At 33.9% G+C, this 24,867-nt stretch overlaps 1 protein-coding gene across 1 annotated transcript in view; it reads right to left on the bottom strand.

Annotated features, from left to right (window-relative positions):
- MRC1 (mannose receptor C-type 1) overlaps positions 1-24,867 on the bottom strand; it is a 106,790-nt gene that overhangs the window by 11,856 nt on the left and 70,067 nt on the right. The window contains 13 exon segments of the mRNA XM_051962357.1: positions 3,731-3,960; positions 8,213-8,315; positions 8,442-8,608; positions 12,563-12,677; positions 13,625-13,767; positions 14,274-14,374; positions 18,066-18,133; positions 19,476-19,639; positions 20,143-20,184; positions 21,022-21,166; positions 22,707-22,794; positions 23,433-23,557; positions 24,500-24,699. Coding sequence (XP_051818317.1) covers positions 3,731-3,960; positions 8,213-8,315; positions 8,442-8,608; positions 12,563-12,677; positions 13,625-13,767; positions 14,274-14,374; positions 18,066-18,133; positions 19,476-19,639; positions 20,143-20,184; positions 21,022-21,166; positions 22,707-22,794; positions 23,433-23,557; positions 24,500-24,699 — 1,691 coding nt within the window.

Here is a 24,867-nt window from a genome sequence, read left to right as displayed (position 1 = left end):
ATTCCAAATAAAGTATTAACTAAAAAGTTACAATATGTTACAGAGCTTATATATTATAACTAACCAAGATTTATATCAGGAATGCTGGGATGGTTCAACATAAGGAAACTTATGAAAACTATGAAAATAATTGGTTATATCAATACTAAAAGGTTTTTTATATCATATAATTATCTCAATAAATTCAGAAAAAAAGCTTTTGATAAAGTATAACATTCATTTCTATGAAAAAAAACACTTTAAAGAATAGGTATAAATGGACTTTTTTCCTTAAGCTGATAAAAAGTATTTAACTAAAACATTGACAAACATTATTTGTAATGAGGACAAGCTAGAAGCTTTCCCAGTAAGATCAGATGTGAAACAAGGATGCCCATTGTTATCAGTATTATTCAGTATTGTATTGGAAATCCTACCAATAGCAATAAGAAAAGAAAAAGAAATAGAAGAAATCAGAATAGGGAATGAGGTGAGAAAAATATCTCTTTTTACAGATGTTATGATAATACATTTGGAAAATCCCAAAGGCACAATTAAAAAGTTAATTGAAACAACATTTTTAGCAAAGTAGTTTATAAAGTAAATACACATAAATCAGCATCTATACTATAAATCCAAACAAAATCCTGCAAGAAGATATGATAAGAGATTTATAATAACTTTAAACAGCATAAAATACCCGAAAGTATAAACTCAAGAACTATATGAAAAAATATTTTAAATTTTTTATACAAATAAAATCAGATTTAAATTATTGGAGAAATATTGATTGTTTATAGGTAGAAAGAACCAATATAATTAAAATTAGAATTTTTCCCAAACTAATGTACATATTCAAAGTCATCCCTATTAAATTACCAAAAATGATTCTATTGAATTAGAAAAAAAGCAGCAAAATTCATTTAGAAGAACAAAGAGTCAAGAATATAAAAGGAATTAATGAAAAAATGTAAAGGAAGGAGAATTAGTAGTATCAGATCAAAATTACCTGGTACTGATTTTAAAAAAATAGAAGAGTAGATCAGAGGAACAGAATATATACATATAGCAGCAAACAAATATAGTAGCCTTGTATTTGACAGGTGTAAAGACTTAAGTTTTGGGGATAAGAACTCATCATTTGGTTTTTAAAAAAGATATTGGGAAAACTAGCCTGATAGAAATTGGGCATAGACCAATCTCTTACTATTACAAGAAAACTGAAAATTTTAATACTTGTTTAGTGACTAAAGTAAGAATCAATCACTAGAGAAAACGAATTATGAAAATCTTAATCTCATGATAAATAAAACCAGAAGAAAGTTGCAGCTAAATAGAAGACTGGCTAACAATTTCTCTTTGAAAAGGAAGATAAAAGATTTGATACTTAGTTTTGTCGTGCAACCAAAGACAATAAAGAACATCATTTTATATGACATTTGGTCATTCTATATAATTCAGTGTTACTAATAAGCATTTGTCAAAGAATTACTAAGAAAAAATGCAGCATAATAACACTCTCTGCTATAGGTAAGGAAATTCTATATAAAAGAAACAAAACTTGATATGACTCGCCAAATTAAATTAATGTATAGTCTGAGGATCAGCATGGAATAGTATGAAGAACCAGCCTTAAAATGAGAAAGACCTACATTCAAGTCCTGTCCCTAACATATATTGCATATGTGATCTACAGCAAATAATTGAATCTCTTCACATCCTAGGAAATGCTACAAAAATTAGTTGCACAGCAAATGCCAGTTGCATCAGAGTTATATCATGAAGAGTTCTGTATCCTCCTAAAATTATCACTCTGTGTGGATGCCCATCAATTGGAGAATGGCTGGGTAAATTGTGGTATATGAATGTTATGGAATATTATTGCTCTGTAAGGAATGACCAGCAGGATGAATACAGAGAGGCTTGGAGAGACCTACATGGACTGATGCTAAGTGAGATGAGCAGAACCAGGAGATCATTATACACTTCGACAACGATATTGTATGAGGATGTATTCTGATGGAAGTGGATTTCTATGACAAAGAGACTTAACTGAGTTTCAATGGATAAATGATGGACAGAAACAGCTACACCCAAAGAAGGAACACTGGGAAATGAATGTGAACTATTTCCATTTTTGATTTTCTTCCCGAGTTATTTTTACCTTCTGAATCCAATTCTCCCTGTGCAGTGGGAGAACTGTTCGGTTCTGCAAATATGTATTGTATCTAGGATATACTGCAACATATTTAACATATATAGGACTGCTTGCCATCTTGGGGGGGGGGGGGGGTGGAGGGAGAGAGAGGAAAAAACGAAACATAAGCGAGTGCAAGGGATAATGTTGTAAAAAAAATTATCCTGGCATGGATTCTGTCAATACAAAGTTATTATTAAATAAAATAAAATTTAAAAAAAATTATCACTCTGTACTAAAAACAACAACTCTGACAGTCATTTACTTTAATGCAAGGATGAAATAGATGAAGAAAAAAAGATATTAGAAAAATCATCATCAGAAATAAAGGGTATGGGGATGGTAGGTAGCACAGTGGATAGAACACCAGCCCTGTAGTCAGGAGGACCTGAGTTCAAATTTGGCCTCAGACAATTAATAGTTCCTAACTGTGTGACCCTGGGCAAGTCACTTAACCCCAATTGCCTCTGCAGAAAAAAGAAAGAAAGAAAGAAAGAAAGAAAGAAAGAAAGAAAGAAAGAAAGAAAGAAAGAAAGAAAGAAAGAAAGAAGAAAGAAAGAAAGAAAGAAAGAAAGAAAGAAAGAAAGAAAGAAAGAAAGAAAGAAAGAAAGAAAAAGAGGCAAAAAAAAAGAAAGGGTATAAAAGGTCAAAGACTTGTGGAACATACAGAAGTCTTATGCTTACACCCAGTGAATACTTTCTTGATGAAAAAATCACTGAGTATTGGAGATAGAGTATCAAATAACATCACAAAAATAAAATAATTGCTTCTATTTTAGTAAAGAGAGAAGAGACCCATCTTTAATACAGGAGATACCATTGACTCAGATCATCTGTGTAGAGCCAGATCACTGACTCTCAAATCAAAGACCAAAATTCACACAAAGTTAAGAAAAATAAAAAGGAGAAAATGGTATGCTGTTCATTTAAAACAATTCCATCTGATCTATGGAAAACAACTACTGAAGATGAGTAATGGTATGTGGAAAGAAGAAAAGAAGTAGATTTCATCAATTTTACATGGAGAGATTTCAATGATGTGAATCAATTGACATTAATAAAGAGATAGCCATTCAAACAAAACCCTAAAAACCAACTTCAGTGCTGGACTGAAATTATTGATCAAACAGAGATATTTGGCAGCCAAGAAAAATAATAGTTTAGACAACATTTGTTTATAAAACTGAGTGGAAAATAATAGAAAATTATGGGCCATATTACCTCATAAAAGGGAAGGGGTGGATAATAAAAACCAGTTTAGAGAAAGCTCAGCAACTCAACTTTAAGCAAAATCTTCCTAAGACTATTTAAAAATGAAAATGAGCAATAAACAATAAATAATAAAATATATATGCCAATAAGGAGAAGAAAAATGTAATGGTGCTCCCTGAAAAAAAAAGGTAAATAATTAAATCTAATTAGAATCAAGATATGATCTGAAAAAGTTCTCAAATAGACAGATAATATAAGAAATTCTCCAGTAAAGCTTTGGAGAAAAATTTCAAGTTTTTAAGACACATTGAAGAGAAGCCTGATATTTTTCTAATATCTTACCAAGTTGCTGTTCAGACCAATCCACATAGGTTCATTGTGCTTCTCCATTTCCAGCCATACAAATGAATTGACATAGGGATCTAGGATGCTGGCAATTTGGGAGGAGCTACCCTCGCAGTATTCCTTTGCATCTTTCCATTTCATTTTCGATGTCACTACTGAATAACTACTGTCACCAAACTTGATGAAGTTCCCAGATGTTGGTGTCACGGGATGAGGCTGAGCAGGGTCTGAAATTTTTTTTTAAAAAGACATTGCTTTAATTATCTCATTAAATAAAATTGGTTAAGTTGAAGCCTTATCTAGTGCATGACCCCGTAAAGGAATGGAATTACCAGAGTTAAAGATGCATCCTAACAGAAACATAAGAGTATATATCTTGTATTTGCACAGCATTGAAATGTTTAAGGTGTTCTATGACCATGATAACAAATGGGTATTTGATCTTCATTACTAGTCTTCAAAAGCAATCATTTTCAAATTGATTAAACAACAACTATGTATTAAGCCCAAGTTTATCTGATAAAGAATTATATTTTCCCCAAATGACAAACAGAAAGACCTTGCAAATTTAAGAGCAGCTGAAGAATCAAGAAGGAAGTATTCACTGGCAGGGGATAAATTATTCTCACTAGAAATCTTACTGTCTCATAAAGAGATTACTATCTAATCATAATTTTGAACCATCTTCCTTTAAAATTTCTTTCCTCATCTTAGTTGAGTTTCCATGTTAGGAATTATCATGATCCTTGATTCATTACTCCTTCAAACCATCCTATGGGTAATATATGTATAGAGAATAAATTCTGGTCCTAGGAAGGAAGCATATAGGGAAACCTGGGCTCAATAACAGAGTCTATTCTTATTTCTGGTTCCCAATATCTGTTGCTTATGCCATTGGCTGCCCTCTTGTTGTCCATTGTCTTGGCCCTTATCAGTAAATATTACCTGGTTCTCTAATCTTATTGTTTCAGAAGCCTTCCCTTGCTTCCACTCTCCCAGAGTATGTCCATCTGACATTATAATTCACCACAAAGGAGTTTAGAAAACTGGTTCCTGGCCATGTGCGCCTCTTCAGTATACATGGAATGCATCCTTTGGAATTGGATCTGGGGATCCAATGGAGATCTGTACTATGTCTTCATCTATATCTATATAGTATCTGCACTACCTATTTCCTATTCTGTCATAAGCCATAGGGTGCCCTTCCTTTGGTATCCTCTTTTCCTTGTTACTGGGTCTTGTGAACCTGGTACATAGTGTACCATATATATTATATATATATAAATATTATATCATATTAGACATAAATATACATTTATTTATTTAATACATATTATATAATTGTTGCAAATATTAAATATTATTATCATTAATATCATTATTGCTGTTATTGTAATAACTCCAAAGTTCTATTGGTCCATGATCATACTGGTGAGGTCCCAAAATGACAATATGGCAGTAGTAATGTCCTTCAGAGCAGTAGTGATTGACAGCAAGGGGAAGCACTTCATCGGGTACTTTGACCACTATCAAGAGATCAAGTTGGACTTTTCAACTGAACTGTGTCCAAGATAAAAGTGAAATGTGAACTAATTAGCAAAGCCACAAAACTGTATTATGCCTTATTTAGACTTAATTAACAGTCTCTTAGCAGATTGCAACAGTAATTATAAGTTTCTAAATTCCATTCCTAATCATTCTGTAATACATATTATGATTCTTTTTTGCTTAACATCACTTTTTCTTTATCAGATAAATGTGGTCTTAATACATAGCTGTTGTTTAAATGACTACTTTTGAAGACCAGTAATGATGATCAAATGACTTACCCCATACCTGACTCATATTTGTATCTGTGCATTGTAATTCTTTTTAACTTTCCCCACTTTTGAGAAACTCCTTAGGTTCTGAATTTTATTATTGTAATTTCCCCAGAATTCTGGGGTTGGGATGATGAGCCAAGAATGTGAGAATCTAACCACTGAGAAGTCAGGCTTCCCCTAAAAGTAAACCAGACAAAACACAATGGTTTGATAAAGACAAAGGAATGGTGCAGGTCACTAGCTTGGACACAGCTGAGTGGTTTTCCCAGCCTCTAAGCTAAATACCATTTTCTATTTTCCTGTTTAGGTTTAAGGAGATCTTTATTTGCCTAATTCCCCTGAATGCTGGACCTCCTCTATTTCTAAATCAAATATATGTGCTTACTTCTTCCCAGTTTTCACGGGCTCTATCTCAGAAAGCCTCTAGCCTGCCAGATTGCCAGTTTAGAATCACAGATTCTCGTTCTCATTGAAATGAACTTTAAAGATTAAATTCTGTTCCTCTTTGAACAGAAATCTCTTATAATATACCTAGAAGTTAATCATGGTGCTTTTATTTGAAGCTTTCAAATGAGAAGAAGCCCACTATATTCCAAGGCAATTTACAGTATTTCTGGACTGCTCTAATTGTTGGAAATTTTCCCTTTAATTAACTGAAATGTGCTCCTCTACAGCTACCAGCTGCTTATTCCCCTTTTGCCTAGCTGAAATGTACTTCCTGACCTTAAAACTAATCAAGACCTGTTTTGTCAGCTCAAGTTACAAAACAGAATGTGAAAGATAAAAGGACGGCAATTCAGGGTTAACTGATAGGGACTAAATAAAGTCCTTGAGCGAATTGAAATTCATGCTTCCCTTTTCTCTGTTATTATTGCCACCTGGTGTCAATAGAATATCATGGAGAGAAGTAAGGCGCTATTTCCTTTTTAATGTTTTTGCTGCTGTTCATAAATGCTAAGGACTGCAGTCAACATGGCATAGAGTTTTCCAAGGATTTCTCATTTGGGGGAGCTCTAGGGCTATCGTTGGCAAATGGCAAACCCTTTTGCCAAGAAAATGCAATTACAGGGTCATGAAGAATCAGACATGATTGAATGACTGAATAACAAATGGTTATCTTAATACAATTGGAAAATCGCCCCCAAAATGAGGGTAGGTAAAAATTACCAGTGCAAATAACTCGAGAAACAACAGAAGAAAAGTGCCACAGATGGCTCTTATGAAAGGAAACATAGTTAATCTGCTCTATTTTGAATTTTGTAATTAGAAAATCTGAAGAGACATTTCAGGTTATTAAAAGAGATCCATTTAAGAGCAAACTGCAGAAGCGTACGCCTTTTTATGCTTTCAAGAATCTTGGACCTAATGTAGAGATAGCTTCAGAATGGTTTCTAGTTTGAATTCTCCCAGGATAAAAGAAATAAAAAACACTTACATATTTATGATATAATGTGCCCAGACGCTTGATGAACTTAATGCTGGCACTTGATATCAATTTCAACATTTCCTGGTTTCCCAGAAAGTGTTCTGGAGATAGGTGAGAGATGGAAGAGCTTTTTTCCATGTATTTCCCATCCCATGCTCCATGGCTATAGCCAGTCTTTCACTTACACCCTGTAGTTTTATTCTCATAAATATTTATGTTATGAAAGTATTTTCTTTAGCCAGGACAGATAGATACTTATGCTACAGCGTTAAGCATTTAAAGAACAGAGAACTAAGGATTGTCAACACAGACATGCCCAAAATGTGGATTAGGAATGAGGGCACATCCTGGGCACTCTTAGTCCATCATGGGGCATGCCTATGATTGGCAAGCACTTAGACCTTCATCATAGTTCCTGTGACAGCAAGGAAATATTGTAAAGAGTAATGTCATGTCCATTATGTCAGAAATCCACTGGGATCCAAAAATATTAAGAGCATTGTGTTTTGCCTTTTTTTTTTTATCAGATCTCTGATTTCATTAGAATATGGAAGGATGAAGGGACTCTTCCATCCTTGGATGATTTGCTTTACAATTTGTATTCTTCGAGAGGAGCCTGGGACACTAAAGGGTTAAAAAAATTGCCCAAGTTGACATACTATAAGTGAGTTTCTGAATTCAAATCTAGCCTCAGAAACTTATTAGCAATGTGACCCTAAGCAAGTCACTTAATCTTGTTTAGCTCAATTTCCTCATCTGTAAATTGAGCTGCAAAAAGGAAATACTGCATTATCTTTGCCAAGAAATTCCCAAACGAGGTCATGAAGAGTTGGACAAGACTGAAAATAATTTAACAGCAATGAAAGGTAATAGAAATTAGAAACTGACAAATTAATTCTCTAACATTATAAAAAATCTTCTAAAAAGAAAGCATTAAATAGAAACAATTAAAATGGAAAAAGTCATTAAGTTCAAGTTGAGTCAGCATAAAGCTTTTTGGTGACAAAGACTTGGAAACATTAAATTTGCTTCATGAGGAGTTATAACTCATTGCCAATTTCTGTTTATAGAAAACTAGTTCTGCTGGTGAGACTTTAAAAATTTGTTTGCTTAAACATTTATCATGCGTATACATTTCCCCCTAGGTTGGAGATGATGAATTGTGCAGAGAAAAGTATATGGAATCAACAGAAAAATCAGAAATACAAAGGAAGTGATGGTTTAACTCACCAGAATCAGTCTGGCATATGTAACCCTTTTCATTTTCACATATTTCATCAATCCATTTTCCTGCCTCTAGGGATGGACCTCCAACAATAACCACACAATCAACCTACATGTGGGCAGGTGGGAGATGGAGGGAAAAAAAAGATAAATACCTATCATAAATGATTTATGGGTAGAGAAGGAGTAAGGACAGGATTCAAGGAAGGCAAGAGAACCTGCAAAGAGTACTTACATCTTCATACGAAAGGAGACTTCTTCGTCCAGCAGGAAAACCTTTTGCCCAATTTGTATACTGGACTCCTCGCCCATCTGTCCAAAGGAACTTGTTCTCTGAATTGATGTCATTCATTCCAATCCAGCTATCATAGGTAGAATCCAGTAGCTGAGTGGTAAGGAATGCTGGAAGAAAGTTGCATGGGATGATTTTAGTCATGAGGGACAGGGACATTGAAACATTATGAAAAATAATTCCAAAAAATGTCAGAACATTTAGTTTATTTTTTTTATCTTGTAGATCTTGTTATCTACAAGGATCATTTAGAAATATTTATGCTATCACAAAATAATATAAACCGACTCAAACCTTTTAAGAAAACTTTTTCAAAATGCACTTTTGGGGGTACTCTCAGAGTGAGTTACAATAGACAAATTTTTAACAGGACGATTTAATGATAGTACAGGTCCAAGTCGAGCCTCTAAAACCCAAAGCTGTTATATAGTGAAGAAATCACTAAATCAGACACTAGAAACCACTAGAATCAGATGGGAAATATCACAAGAGGACTTGAGGATTTAAGATTGAAAGAAATTCAGAAAGAGCAAAACTCATTTCCCATGAATTCAAAGTACAAACATTTATCAGTGCCTACTATCTGCTTGGGCACTGAGGACTGCAATGACAAATATTAAACAAACCCTGGATTCAAAAAAGTTATATTCCACTGAGGGGATATGGGCATTTACACAATTAAGTAAATAGTCATACAAAGTAATTTCAAAAGGAAGAAGGTGCTAGTAAAGCTTCTGTGGATTCTGTTGATTCAAGGACAAGCAATGAAATGCACTGTGATAATAGAGGGACAATTATGGAAGGAGACTTAGACCCCATGGTACATGACCTAACTGTAGCTGATAGTGGGAAAGTCCCTTTAACCTCAGTTTCCTCATTTTTAAAATAAGATCAACAATATTTTTTACTATCTACATTAGAGATGTTGTAGAGAAATTCCTTTGTAAACCTTAAAACAATCTATTAGAGATGCTGTAGAGAAATTCCTTCATAAACCTTAAAACAACCTATAAAGATGAATCATGATTATTATCACATCTTTGTTTCATGGGATGGTCACCAAGTTGAGAGAGGACAAAAGCAGCACATGTTCTACAGACATGATTAGACCAATAGGGCTGAACTGAAATCAGATTTTCATGGATTGTGACTATTGCATCTTAGAGGAGTTTCTGACTCCTTTTCCCTGTGAAAAGGGGAAATGTGTTTTTGAGTCACAGGCAGAAATAATTACTCATGATAGCTTATATTTAGTTATTTTTTCCAGTCAAAAAAAAAAATCATCTTCTCTCCCCCTATCATTGAGAAGTTCAGAAAGGATACGGTAATTTTAAAATTATTTCCTCCTCCAGGAAACACTACTCATGAATGAGTTTATCAATTTTGATCTTTTAATTATTGGTGTTGAATTTTTTCTTTAAGTAAATACATAATTTATTCCAGCAATAGAAATGAAACCTGAAATTACCTGCTAACATTTCAGCATTAAATTTCTTCTGCCAATGAATGCCCAAATAAGTATTTAAAAACCTTTTGTCTACCTAGCTAGAAAATATTATTTAATCTTGAAAGAGTTTTTTGTGAAAATTTCGATTGTCTTGAAATTTTTTTCTGCTCAGAAACACTATTTCTAGCCAAGATAAGAAATCAATTATTCTACTAGTCTATTGTGCAGTTATGACAATCAATAGTAGCATTGCTGGAAGATGAATGAATTGGAGAGGCCTAACTGTACAAAGTACCATCATTGTGGCAGATTCATATGCTTCTATTTCATCAACTTCTCTCCTCTTTACCTCCTCCAAATGATACGATAACATCTGAAAAATGAATTTTCTGATTATGTTTTTTAAAAAATCAACTTCCCAGAGTTTTCTTCCCTTGCAGCTTGTGTAGATTTCCCAGTGCAAGATCAACCTAAGAAGGTTCATTTTGGCGTGCCCTTTCACACTAAGGGAACTAGCCTCAATGGACAAACTCAATTGAGTCATTACTAGTCCCTGATTTTTAATTTAAATTTTGTAAGAATTGTGTGAGGAAGAAAGGGTTGAGTCATTCAGTTCTTGATACTGTTGTCCTGACCACCTTGAACATTTCCTGCATTTTGAGGAAGCCTGCCATGTTCTCTGGAACTAGGAATCTTGACTTTTGAACAATACATGGTTATTTGAACTCTTGATTCAAGGTCTGCAGGGAACTGTATTAACTATGGAAAGAGCTGCTGGGTGATACCTATTCTTATTTATACAAGGAATTAACCTCATTTGATCAAAGATTTGGAGCGTCCCATACTCCTAAATGTCATGGAGTCAGTTAGTAAACTCTCAGAGGGAGAGATGCCCTCTCTACTCCAGGCTTACTCCCCTGATAATTGAACAGTCCTCCATGATAAGTCCCACCCTACTTGAATTTGTTTCAGGATCATTTTTTTGTCTTGTTTTTCTCACATTAGCAACTACATTATTTGCAACAAAACAGACAAAGAAACAAAAATCTCTGAAATATTGTCAGTTTTACTTAGAAGACACACTGTCATAATTAAAGCCTAGTCTACCATGATTGTTAAAGATACATTGGATATTTCAAAGTGAATATTTCATAGGCATCTCAAATCAGCATCTCCCCAAAAGAATTCATTATCTCCCCCCCCCAAAATACGCTGAATTTCCTTGTTTTTATTATAAGCCCCATCATCCTTCTAGTCTACTACTTTTATAATCTCATTATTACCTTGGACTCCTCACTCCTATTCCCTCCACATAGTCATTCTGTTGTTAAGATGTTTTTATTTCTATCTGTACATCTCTCTATTCACACAGGCACCGTTCTACTTCTAGCCCTTATTATCCATCATTACTACCACTGTAGCCTCCCATTTGTCCTTTTTATCTTCTTTCTCTAATTTATCCCCCACATGGTAGCCAAATGGCTTTTCTTATAGAAATTCTCATCTTAATAACCACACAGTCCATATCTCGGTATCTCTACCTTTTTGATGCATCAAATATAAATTATTCTATTTGGCCTTTAAAATCCTGTGGTCCTGGGTCACTGGCCTTTATATTAAAATTCTCACATATTAATTCCCTCTCCAATTTGATCTTTTTTGTTATTTCACATACATGACATTCCATTTCCCATCTTTATGCCTTTGCATTAACTGTACTCCATGCCTGAAATGTACTTGTTCTTATAATCTCTTCTTTCTTCCCTTCCAAAAAGTTTAAGTATCACCTTCTACATGAAGACTTTGGTGATTCTCTCAGTTCTTAGGGCCCTCCCTCCTAAAATTTTTATTTATTTTCTATATGCACTATATGTTCAAATATATACACATATAATACATACATATACAAATATACACATATATGTATATATATACATATATGTATATATACATATACAAATATTACATATTCCAAAATAGGTGCATGTTGTTACCCCAGATAGAAAATAAGCTCCTTGAGGAAAGAAATTGCTTGGTTTTGTCTTTGTACCCCTAGCATCTAACACAATGTCTGGTATGTAATTGGTGCTTAATAAAAAATATATTAATTTCCTAATTGATTGGTGGAAGCCCAAAGATTTCTAAAATACCTACAAAAATATTTTAGATAAACTAGGACATTTTGACTAATTTATTTACTCTTTTTCGTCCCCAATACGTGCAATTTGTTACCTGCTCCTAAGGCAGAATAGATCATATTTATCATGAAATCTTGGAAAATCTCCTGAACTCAGATGTGATCAATAAGTATCAATTTATGATAATTCTAATGCTTCTATGAATTATATGCTGACAAAGTACTCTTTGTGCTAAGAGATTTTGTAAATATTAGATTAGATCCTGCCAGATAAGCTTATTGCAATATAATTTATTACTTTACTTGAAACTCTAGTAGCCTAAAAATCAATTTCCTCAAGATGGAACTCATTAATCAATAGGAAATAGATTATTATTATCTAGTATTTATCATCTGTAACATGTTAGATAAGCACCACCATTGTTTAGAAGGAATTATTATCATTCATTATCAAGTGTCATCAACCCTTGGACTGTATACCTTGTTCTTTTCTACTATGTATGGAAACCAGATTTCCTTTATAACTTTGACAATCTTTACGTGCAGCTTGCCAATTTTTTCTCTCTTCTTCTTTAGCTCCAAAGATTTTGTAGCACTGAAATGGGAGAGAATAAAAATATTTATTCAGGTAAACTAATGTTTAAAAAATTCTACTTATAGGAATGTTACAAAAGTTATGTTTCTTTGTAACTGAATTGAATTATAAAAATTAGAGTTAGCTCTATTCCAGAGGCAGAAGTACTTTTGAAATAATCCTGGTTTGGAAGTAACAATGCTGTATTTGAATCCTGCCACTAATATTTAGTACATGTGACTTATTGTGGATCATTTAACTTCACTAGATCTTAGTTTCCACAATTTTTAAAATAAGAGGTCTGGATAAGATGCTTTTTGAGGTTCTTTTCACTCCCAACACTAAAGCTATAAACTTCTCATAAAGTTTCAAGGCTATATTCTTTCTTAGGACAAATAGTGCACATAGTCTTTAAATATTTCCTCCCTCCTTCCTCCTTCTCTTCCTTCTTTCCTTCCTTCCTTTCTTCCTTCCTTCCTTCCTTTCTTCCCTATTTTTCCTTTTTCTTCGCCTTCCCTTTTCTTTCTTCTGTTTTTAAACACTCATTAAATCTCCTCATCTCACCAGACTATAAAAACAAGGATTACCCACAGGCCCATTTCCACTGCTGATCATATTCTCTGTTTGAGCTAAACTGATTTTCCCCCTTTGGGCAACCCTGTGGCCTTTTTCTCTGGGTGCCTACCATATTAATGTCAAACTTACTGCAGACACTCAAGTAATGTAACCCATTGTCCCACAGGGCTAATAAATCCAATAGCCTTAGTCTCCAAGGTTAATAAAATAAGGACCCTGTCTGCCACATCTGTTAATCTCTCACTTTCCACTTTTTGTAGGCAGTTCTACTCAAATCCTATAAGAAATTTTCCATATTCATTTGTTCTGCAAATATTCTCTTATTCCTAAAAAGTTTCATTGAGCCTGTCCACATTGATTACAACAAAGACTACTAGCAATGGCTATAATACCTTGTTCTGGAATAACTTCCAACCCCACCGACATCCTCCTAGAGGTGGAAGTGGTGTGGGAGAAGCAGTAGTATTGATGCTACTGTTATGTCGTTGGCAGATAAAGGCATTCGGAAAACCACAGTTAATGTCATTCCAAAGACCTGTCAAGAAAAATATTTTTAAAAGTAAATTTGTTTTACTAAATGGACATTTATAATGAAGAAAAACATCAAATTTTATAATTTTGAGTGTTTTGGGGAGATATTTATATCCAAAAAGGATATTTAAAAGTAGACTATTAATAAAATTCAATTTTACATACGTTCCTAGGGAAAATGTTTTCAAGACACTTCGTTTTCCCATCTTTAAGACACTTGTAGTATTAATTTAATAAACATTTTTAGCTTCTATTAGGTACCCAGCCTTATATTAGGTGCTAGAGGCATGAAGACAAAAACAAAGTAGTCCTGGTCCTCAAGAGGAATATAATCTATTGACAGGTAAAAAAAGTGAGAGATGACATAAAAACAGATAAGAAATAGAAATTGCCTCCAGCTAGAGGCAAATTAAGATAAAAGAAAGAGATCAGATGAAGTTATGGAAGCTACTAGTAACCCCAGAACACATTATAGTAACATAAATTTCAAAATGTTCAGATTTAGCTCACCAGAAGAGGTATATAAGACTACACAGTTTTCATCATCATTGGCAAAATTGGGTTCACCTGGAGCCCAAGCCACATAGTCCACTTTAGAACCATCCATCCACCTGCAAAAGTAAATACACCATGAGATAATTAGAAACCTGTTTCCATTGTAAATATAGGTACAAGAGACTCTTTAAAAATATAAAAACTATAGTAGAAAGATTGAAAGATTATTTGAAAAATTCTGTTATCTATGAAAATTTTAATAAAAATAATTGAGTTGACATAATTTCATTTATTCTATAAAATAGGCTTTGATCTTATCTACATTTACTGTTTTTCAGCATCTTCTGCCTTACCCAACTATGTTGTCTTGCTAAAAGGCATGGAAATTTTGACATTTTTTGAGGACCAATGTCATTCAGTGAAATAACAATCAATTCCATTAAATTAACTTCAATTCAATTTTATAAGCTTTTATAAAGTAACTGTTATGTGTAGGGCACTATCTTAGACACTGGGGATCCAAAGATGAAAAAAAGAAATGGCTCTTATCATTAAAGCTGCTGCTTCTCTTTTTTAGTCATTTCAGTCGTGTCTGTACATTGTGATCCTATTGGGGGTTTTCTTTGAAAAGATATTGGAATGGTTTACCTTTTCCTTCTCTAACTTATTTTACAGATAAGGAAATTGTGACAAGCAGGGTTAAGTAACTTACCCAGGGTAAGCTAGTTAGTATCTGATGCCAAAATTGAATTCAAGAAGATGGATCTTCCTGTTCCAAGTTCAGTGCTCCATTCACTATACCACTCACCTTCCCACTTTAAGATACTTACATTTTACTGAAGCAAGGGGTTGGGGAGGGATAGTGGGGGGGGGGGGTGGAGAATCTAGCTTTCTACAGATACAGATTATTAAGAAAATTGCAAAAATATAATAAAATACTTTTCACTGACATATTTTCTTACAAAATCAAAACTAATCAAGTCAAAATATATCATGGGATGATCTACATAAGTTAATTCTAATCTCTTCTCAGCTTGACTAATATTAACAATATTCTTAGCTGGTAAAAAAAAAAAGTAACATCAATCACTTATCATTTGAAAAACAATAAGAATTACAGCAAAGAGTTAGAGGAATATTAGAGCAGAATATAGTACTATATTGTCATATGGTCATTGTGTAAGATGTTTTTGCTTCATTGTTTTTCTTTGCTCCAACAGAATTCAAACTAGAAGAATGGTTTAAAATCATTGAGATGTTAAAATGCAAGGCATCAATAAAATGCATTTTTAATATCTTTTCTTTCCTTCAAATATATGTTAAAATAGGTAAGCAATCAGATATAGGTTACACATTAAAAAAAAAAAAGAAAAGTAATAAGCATCATGGAAGATTAACTTTCCATTAGTGGTTTTAAAAATCACTATATTAAAGCTATCTATATACAATAATTCATCAAATGTTTGTTAAATGTAGATTTTGTACAAGTCAATAAACATTTATTGAGCATCTGTACTAAGTCAATTTGTGTTTGATACTTAGGATATAACAATAAAAATAAAATAATTTTTCCTATTGAAAGTTTACAATCGATTAGGGATAATAACATATACACACAGGATTAATGGAAGGTAATTTTAGTACAGAGAAAGCAATGGTGACTAAAGGGATCAGAAAAGGTTTTAAATAAGGGCAGTATTTGACCTGAATCTTGGAAGATGATAAGGATTTTGAGAAGGCAATGATGAGGAAGAAGGAGTTCCAAGGCAGACAAAGAGACAGGAGATAGTATTGAGTAAGCAGATGTAGCTGAAACATAGAATTTAAAAAAAAAAAATAAATAAATAAAGGAGCCAGCTTCAGAAGATCTTAAATGATAGATTAATGAAATTGAATTTTAAGGGCCACTAAAGGTTTTTGAGAAGGCAGGATAAGTGACATGGTCTTAGCTGTGCTGTAGGAAGGTTATCTTGACGTTTAAATGAAGGATGGATTAGAGAAAGGAGAGACTAGAAATAGGGAGATCATATAGAAGACTCCTAAAATGACCCAGGGGAAAAGTGATGGAGATTTGACCTGGAAAAGCAACAGCATGAGTGAAGAGCAGAGGTATTCAAGAGATATTGTAAAGATAGAATCAATGGGACTTGACAACTGACTAAAGTTGGGAGGGAAGGAAGAATCCAAGGTGTCTCCAGGGTATCAAAGCATGGTGAATAGAAGGATGGTGATGCCATCAGTAAATCTAGAGAAGAATGGAGAAAAAACAGATTTGGAAGGAAAGATGAGTGAAATTCTAGACAAGAAGTATAAGAGATCATAATGGGATCACTAGGTGAGGATATCTGGCAAGCAGCTCTTGAGGTGGGAACATATAGTGAAAAATTAGAGCTAGAAAAATAGATTTATGATCGTCTGTCTAGAGGTGACAATTGGATCTATGGGAGTAGATTAAATTATCAAGGAAGATAAAGAAAGAAGGGTCCCGAACAGAGCACTGAAGAATGCTCAGACTTTAAGAAATAAGAGATATAGGATAGATTATCAAAGAAGATATAACAGCACACCAAAGAAAAAACAATAATATAGCTGAACCTGATTTCAAATTCAACCTCAGACAATTATTAGCTGTATGATGCTGGGCAATTCATTTCACCTTTGTTATCCTTACTTTACTCAACTGTAACTTTACCTCTTGAAGATGTAAAAATCAAATGAAAAAAATATCTGTAAACTGCTTAGTACAGTGCCTGGCACGTAAAAGGCACTTAATAAATATTTCTTTCTTTCTTTCTTCCTTCTATGATACCTATGATACCTGGAAAACATCTCAGATAAGTCTCTCAAAGATGGCCATTTCATTTGTGGAGATTTAATTTCAAAATTATGCTGCTCCAATAGCTAGTGGGAAAACTCAAAAGAGGTTTTGTTTCATTTGCCCAGGAAAATACAAATAAAAATGATATGAGATTTCTAATAAATTCATTGTTTCTACTACAGTGCATCCTTCAGAAATAAGTACTAGCATCTTAGAACAAAGAAAGAAATGTAAACCTGCAGAGAGAAACAACATTCTTCCCTGTTTATGGATAATTTATCAAGTTGGAAGAAAAAATCAAATAATTTTGTTGTTGTTTATTGTTGCAAAAAATCTAAGGGGCATAGTGGATAGAACAATGGGTCTGGAGACTGAAAAACTCATCTTCCTGAAATCAAATCTTAATCTTTTTGCCTCAGTTTACTCATCTGTAAAATGAGCTGGAGAAGGAAATAACAAATTCCTGTAGTATATTTGCCAAGAAAACCCCAAATGGGGTCATAAAGAGTCAGACACGACTGAAAAATGAAAAGAAATGTAATGCTACAGAAAGAAACAATCTTCCCTACTTAGGAAAGATTTATCAAGCTAGAAGGGAAAAAATTTTTAAATGCTAATTTTATTCATTTGTCATTAAGATATATTACATGCTGAATTTTAACAAATTATTGTTTATTTTTAAAAGCTTATTTAGCTTAACTGTGCTGAGAGCAAATGATCTTCAAATAATCAAAGAAATCATTGTGGTCGAATAGAGAGAACATTGAACTCAAAATTAGAAAGATCTGAATTGGAATCCTGACTCTGTCACTGCAAATGACTTAACCCTTAAGCTTCTAGTTCCTCATTTAGAAAAAAATAATGATAATATTTTTCTTGCTTGCCTCACAAAGTCAATGCAAACACTAAGCAAGACAATTATACAAAAGTGCTTTGTGACCATAAGCCACCATGTAACTGCAAGTATCCTTATCATTAGTTTCACTTACGAAAACTTCTTATCCAGGCTGATGAGTAAGCCAATGAAATATGTGGCCTCCAAATCAAGTGCAGAAACCTAAAACGTAGAAATGAATATTTAGTTTCATTTAATTACATAAGAATCAAGTTAATTCAACAAACATTTCTCTTCTCTTTAATTAATCAGACATCATATTGACCACTATAGAGTAGTGATCAATAGGATAGTCTATTTCAAGATCTAATCAGAAACAAGGATAAATCATCTTAGTGCTTTATTTATAAGATTCTAAGAAGAGAAACACTATGTAACCCTTCTAATTTATTTTCAATCAAAGCAAATAAGCCCATTTTAAAATGTACTATATGATCTATTTTCTGGTACCCATGTGCTTTGTGTGCTTTGTTTCTTTTACAAGAACATCAGTTTTTGCAACATATTTAACATATATAGGACTGCTTGCCATCTAGGGGAGGGGGTGGAGGGAGGGAGGGGAAAAATCGGAACAGAAGCGAGTGCAAGGGATAATGTTGTAAAAAAAATTACCCAGGCATGGATTCTGTCAATATAAAGTTATTATAAAATAAAAAAAAAAAATCATCAGTTTTATCTGTTATACTTTGGGGGCTCTTTGCAGAGAAGCTGCATATATATTAAACATCCCATGATGATGTTTGGAGAGGAAAGAAAATGATCGAGTGTTTTTAATGAAGAAGAACTCTACTTGTACCTAGAGTCATAACTGAACACTCCCATTCTGGGAGGGAGTGGGACAAAGAAGATGGCATGTGTATGGAGTCAGTTTGCAGAGACATAATGTCCCTATCATAGGGACAAAAAGCGGGGACTAGTGCTAGCTAAGGAAAGAGACTTTATTATAAGGCAAAGGTCTGCAGAAGCCAGAGAGGATGTGAAATAAGCAGACAATAAGGAGAAACCATACCACACCAAGAAGGGTTGCCCCTGGACCCAAATTCCAGAGCCCAGGGACTCAGTCCTACATATGGCTCTGCACTGAGGGACTGTTAATTGTTATTCTACAACCTGAAAATGGTCATGGAGATAAGATGGCAGTCGGGGCTCATGTAGGTAGTGACAAGAAGGTTCTGAAGGATCAGTACAGAGCTGACACAGAACATACTGATGGGTTCTAAGTAAGCATGCATTTACAGGCAGAAGATACCTGCTTCTGGGGTCTGTGCCCAATAAAGCCCATGCCAACACTACCCGGTAGGTTCCTTTCAACACCATCACTCTTGCCCCATGCATTCCTCCTCCTGGTATCTTGTGATATGACAGGTATACAACCATGGTGAGAGGTTGGCATAGTACTTGAGGAATTGTCACTAGTTGCTATGCATCCTGAATGAAATTTAGGTCATATCTTTGCTCAGCCTATTTTTTCCCTCATTCTTGAATTAATAAATGTCTTTCTTACATATTTCCATAGAAACTTTTTTTCACTTTCACCCGATACGGTAACTATGTCTCCAAAATTCTTCTTGCAGAATGCCCGTGCATTTTCCATTGTACTTTTCTCTTTGCTGAAATAGTACTGGTAATCTTTATAGATCACCCATCCATCTTCAGTGACTGGTGGGTCTAAAAGATAAAGAAGCAAATTTCAGGGATGTGATCCAGAGGACCTCAGGGAGCAGCCACTGGGTGGCTCAAAAGTCACAAAGAGCAGTGTAACTCAACTGGGAATAATGACATTTCTATACCAAGACCCCAAAGCAAAAACATCGTAGGGAAGGATGAAAGAGAGATTTGGTTACAGGATCATTCAGTACCAAGAATCCACTTCTTCAAAGTCTGTAGAAATTTTGCTTCCTCCCTACTCTCCACAATGCCAAGAATCTAATACTAGCATATTAGGGTATGGTTGAGTGGTTTCCTATTGAAATGAACCTGGCCCATATCCTGCAAAGCATGACCAATGCTGACACTCATGCTGAGTCAAGACCAAAGGAAGAGGGGTCTGGAAACACAACTGTACCTCTGTGCTTTTTTTTTTTTTAATTAAAGAGCAAAGAGAAATTAAAAAAAAAAAAAAAAAAAAAGCACAACTGAATTGAATATTTGAACAATGAGTGAACACATACTGCTTTCAGGGGAAGGTGTGGGCTCCGGTTTCAGCTCATCTCCTGGAAGACAAAGAAAATTTAAATAGAAAATCAGCTTAAGCTTCAAGAACTAGAGAAACATTGATGAATAATTAAACATCTTTCTTTTTCTTTCTGCACACCTTACATTTTTATGAGTTAAACAGAGCATCCAGGAGTCCATAAAAAGGTAAAGACAACATTTGCCATAAATAAATTGAGTTCTGATAATTGAGAATTACTGGTCAAATTATCTATAATTATTTCCTGACATCTAGTAATCTGAAAAACAGGAATGGTTAATTTCTTTATGAAACCCTAGATACAATTCCTTGCAGGATGTTATTTTCTCAACCATTCATAATAAACTAAAATTTTAAAAAGTGACAAGCCTTTAAATCTTGTCTTGCCTCAAATATTTTCTAATTGTATTAACCTGGACAAGTCACTAACCTTGATGAACCTCAATTCCCTCATCTTTAAATATGAATAGTAATAGTATCTGCCTCATCTTATCTTCATTCAGATACTTCATTCTTATCTAATGAAAGAATCCTTATCATTCCAAATCCTTTTTGTTATTCCTATTCAATTTTAAATGGAATTTTGTTTGTTCTGTTCTCCAAACCCCAGGGTTCTTAAACTGTGAGTTGCAACTCCATATGGGATCATGTGACTGAATGAGGGGAATCACAAAATTGTTATTTATTATTAGTAAATGTTTGATGGGTATACTTATTTTATATATTTATATACCCAGAGTAAAATAAAAATTTCTTGGGCAGAAAGGATCACAAGTGGAAAAAGTTTAAGAAGCCTTGTTCCAAACTATGGAGGGGAATAAAGCACACCTCCTGTAAGGAGGGACTATAAGCCTACCTTTTTTGATATGGCAAATCCACTTGCGGAGAAGCTCACAGTTAATGTCATTCCAGCGCATGCTAGGATCAGCCTTCAACTCACCACAAAATTCAGTGTTGTCATAATTATTCGGTTCTCCATAGGACCAGTTTTCATATGTCACCTATAGTGAATGCATCAATTCTAGTTAGTTACAGTACTAACTATACCATAGTTTCTGGTAGGATGGCATAGTTGATAGAAAGCTGGCCTCAGAGAGTTAAAGACTCAGATTCAAATCCTGCATTTGACAAATATTGACCAAATGATGCTGAAAAAGTCAATAATGTCACAGGTCACTAATCGTTAATTGTTAAAACTGTGTTTCAGAGAAGGGGCTGGTCTGCATTAGCAAAGGAACTTTCCTCACCCGGGAATTTCCTATACTACAAGGTTCCATTCCTACATGCTTTGTCCACCTAAGAAAGAGAGGATGCAAGTTTCAATTATTTGCTTTTCCATTCTTTCTCAGAATAGCCTTAGTTCACAGAAGACCATTGCACATGATAATAATAATATTGTACAATGATCAACTATGAGTGACTTAGCTATTCTCATCAATACAATACTATAAGACAATTCTAAAGGACTTATGATTAAAAATGCTACTGTCTCCGGAGAAAGAATTGATGGAGCCTGAATACAAATCAAAGCATACTATTTACTTTTCAGTTTAATCAAGTATGCTAATATTGATTCTAGGATTTGTGCTACCTTCCTTTAGTAAAATCAGCTGAATTTTAATCCTATATAAGAGGATTAAAAAGTATATAGCCAGCCATACAGTACCAAAATACTCCCTATTTTCATAACCTTGAGTTCCAAGAAAACCTTTTTCTCTAACTCTCTTAAAGACAGCTAAATGGAATGGTAGGTAGAGTGTGGATTTAGAGTCAGGAAATTTGCTTTTGAATTCTGAGGCAGAATTCAAAATAGCTATGTGAACTTGGACCACATACTTAATCGCACAACTTCAGTCTCCTGATCTATAAAATGAGAATAGTAAGAGTAGCTACCTCAAAAGAGTTATATTTTGAGGACCCGTGTAAACCTTAAAGAACTATATACATATTAGTTATTATTATTAATTATTGCTAATAAGTCATGGATGGCTTCCTTGTAGAGACTGAAAATTATGGATATGCTAATGCATTTGATATATTTGTCAGTTTGCTGAATTGCTTTTTCATTTTTACTTGCATTTTTATTATAAGTAGTAGCTTACTAGAAAGGAGGAGAGATAGATTTAAATGAAGGTATTTAAAAAAATAAAAGGTGCCAATAAGATTAATTTTTAAAATGCAAAAGAAAAGCATCATGGCAAGGATAAGACAAAGAAGTAGAAAAAATTGCATAAAATCATTATCTCTCAAGATCAATTTCATGACAATGCCAAAGTTCCCTTAACTTTTTTCCACACATCCAACCATACTCAGAAAGCCAAATCCAACCATACTCAGAAAGCTTGCTACAGTTATCTGAGAAAAAAAAGAACTGGGCATCTAAGAACTCAAATCCCAGAGTAGTGAAGAAAATTTGTTTTAAGCAGTCATGAAAATGATGCATCCCCAAGCTGGGGGTCCAAATCAAATGATTAGCATAACAATAAATAATAAAATCAGAGAAGTCCCTCATGCATCAGAATGACTGAGGGAATTACTCACTGGGGAACCATCCGACCAGGTGAATCCCTCATCAGTATTTGCGATTGTCAATCCCAGCCAAAACACATCATGGTAATTTGAAGTACCTCTAAAAATATATATTAAAGATAAAAATAACACATAATGTTATAAGAAATAAGTCTGGTAAGCTACAGGAACCAAAAGTAAAAAGTTGTGTCTAAAAATAAGTATACAGGGGCAGCTAGATGGCAGATAGAGCACCAGCCCTGGAGTCAGAAGGATCTGAATTCAAATCTGACCTCAGACACTTAACATTTCACACTTCCTACCTGTGTGATCCTGGGCAAGTCACTTAACCCTAATTACCTCAGCAAAAAAAATAAAAATAAGTATACAAAATAAATTGACATAACAATGAGGTCTGAGCACAGGCCTTCATAAATTATAGTTGTGTTAGCATACAGAGACATATTCAAATAGCATAAAGCTTATAAGAAATTATTCCAACAAATTTAAAGATACTCAGAATTTATCAGTTGCTATTTACTTAGCATATTTAAAAAGAAACTATCATTTAAATCTGTTCTTGGATGTATATATGGGGAAAAGGAGATGTAACTAGATGATACCAGTTAAGCATGATTATAGGGAATTCTTCAGGATCAGCATTATCCAATAACTTCATAGATAACCCAAGAGCATTACTGATGCAACTGCCAATAAACAATTAAAAGAAAAGGAGTTGAGTGGAGAAATGACACCTACATGTTCTGCCATATTGTAGACTGGTCTTCTCTATTTGTGATTCTGGCAAGATCCCCACCTATTGCTCTACAAAAGTCACGAGCATCAAACCAAGTTTTCTTAGAGTATTTGCTGTTGCCAAAAACCTAGAAGTAAAATTTTTCAATATATTATTTTTACAATACACCTCATTGAATTAAGAAAATGAATTTCTTTCATTTGATGAGATTTCATTTGATATAGGGCAGCAAACAAGTGTATAATTAAATAAGCAATTGCCATATTGCGGGTTTTTAGCTTGATCATCCATGACTATTCGCACCACAATAGATCCCCCCAAAATGCCCATAGCACACACCTGTAGTGCTATGTGCAGAGTAGGAGAAGTTTTTTTAAGTTTTCCATCATTTCTGTAATCTATGTGGGTTGGTGTAATATTCACATACACATATGTGTGTATATATAGTGAATGTGAATATACATATATTCACAATGTGTAAATAGCATGAATATATAAGTAGCCACCAAAATGTGTATTTCATCAGAAAGTATAATTTGCCTTGCACAAGGAATGTTTAAATCCCAACCATAAAATCTGTTTAATACAATTCTGATGCCACAGGGTACAAATTCAAATTCATCCCTCTGTATATAGAGAATAAGTAGTCATTATGAGTTATAATTTGAAGGGAATTAATGGGCCATTTCCAAAAGTATCTCCCCTACTAACTTGTTATTATCATAGTTAACAGTGAGTCAGTCAATAAAAATTGGGAAGTTATTTCTGGAGACTTTACTTAAAATTCCATTAGTATAGATTAGTTTATCATATAACTGTTTGACATGTTAGATCTTTAGAACAAGGAAGATAGGGCAGAAGAAAACACATTAGCATAAAAAAGAATGGGAAATTCTCAAACAAAAAATGAAGGGGCAAGTTAAGGGGCATGGCAAGAAGATTTAGGAAAAGAGAAAGAAAGAAAAAAGAGAAAAAGGTGATGAAGGACAGCATTATAAAAGGAACTCCCAGAACATTTTTCATTCTTAAATATTCTAAATACTTTTTCAGTTTGATGATTGATATTTACCTTAAAACACAAGTTTGTCTTGCTACTGGAAATCCACCCATCTGGACATTTTGGAGCAGGGGTGGTTGTAGGTATTGGTGGAGGAGTTACTCCCTCTGCCCAGTGTTTGCAGACAAATTTTGCTTTCTCTTCACATTTCAGAACATCCCATAATCCACCTGCAATCCCAGTTTTCATGGCAACGCACCCTGTCTTTCTTCCTAGACACAAAATAGAGCAAGATGATTATAACTATCCGATGATTTCTATCATGATGAAAATTATTTTCATATACATGAGCTAAAAAATATACAACTGATCAGATTTTCTTAACATTTCTAAATATATTCGTTATTTGGTCATTAAAATTCCATTGTGCATAAACGGTA

Source organism: Antechinus flavipes, chromosome 5, assembly GCF_016432865.1.
Source record: "Antechinus flavipes isolate AdamAnt ecotype Samford, QLD, Australia chromosome 5, AdamAnt_v2, whole genome shotgun sequence".
Taxonomy (NCBI): domain Eukaryota; kingdom Metazoa; phylum Chordata; class Mammalia; order Dasyuromorphia; family Dasyuridae; genus Antechinus; species Antechinus flavipes.
This window is presented reverse-complemented; position numbering and strand designations above follow the sequence as displayed.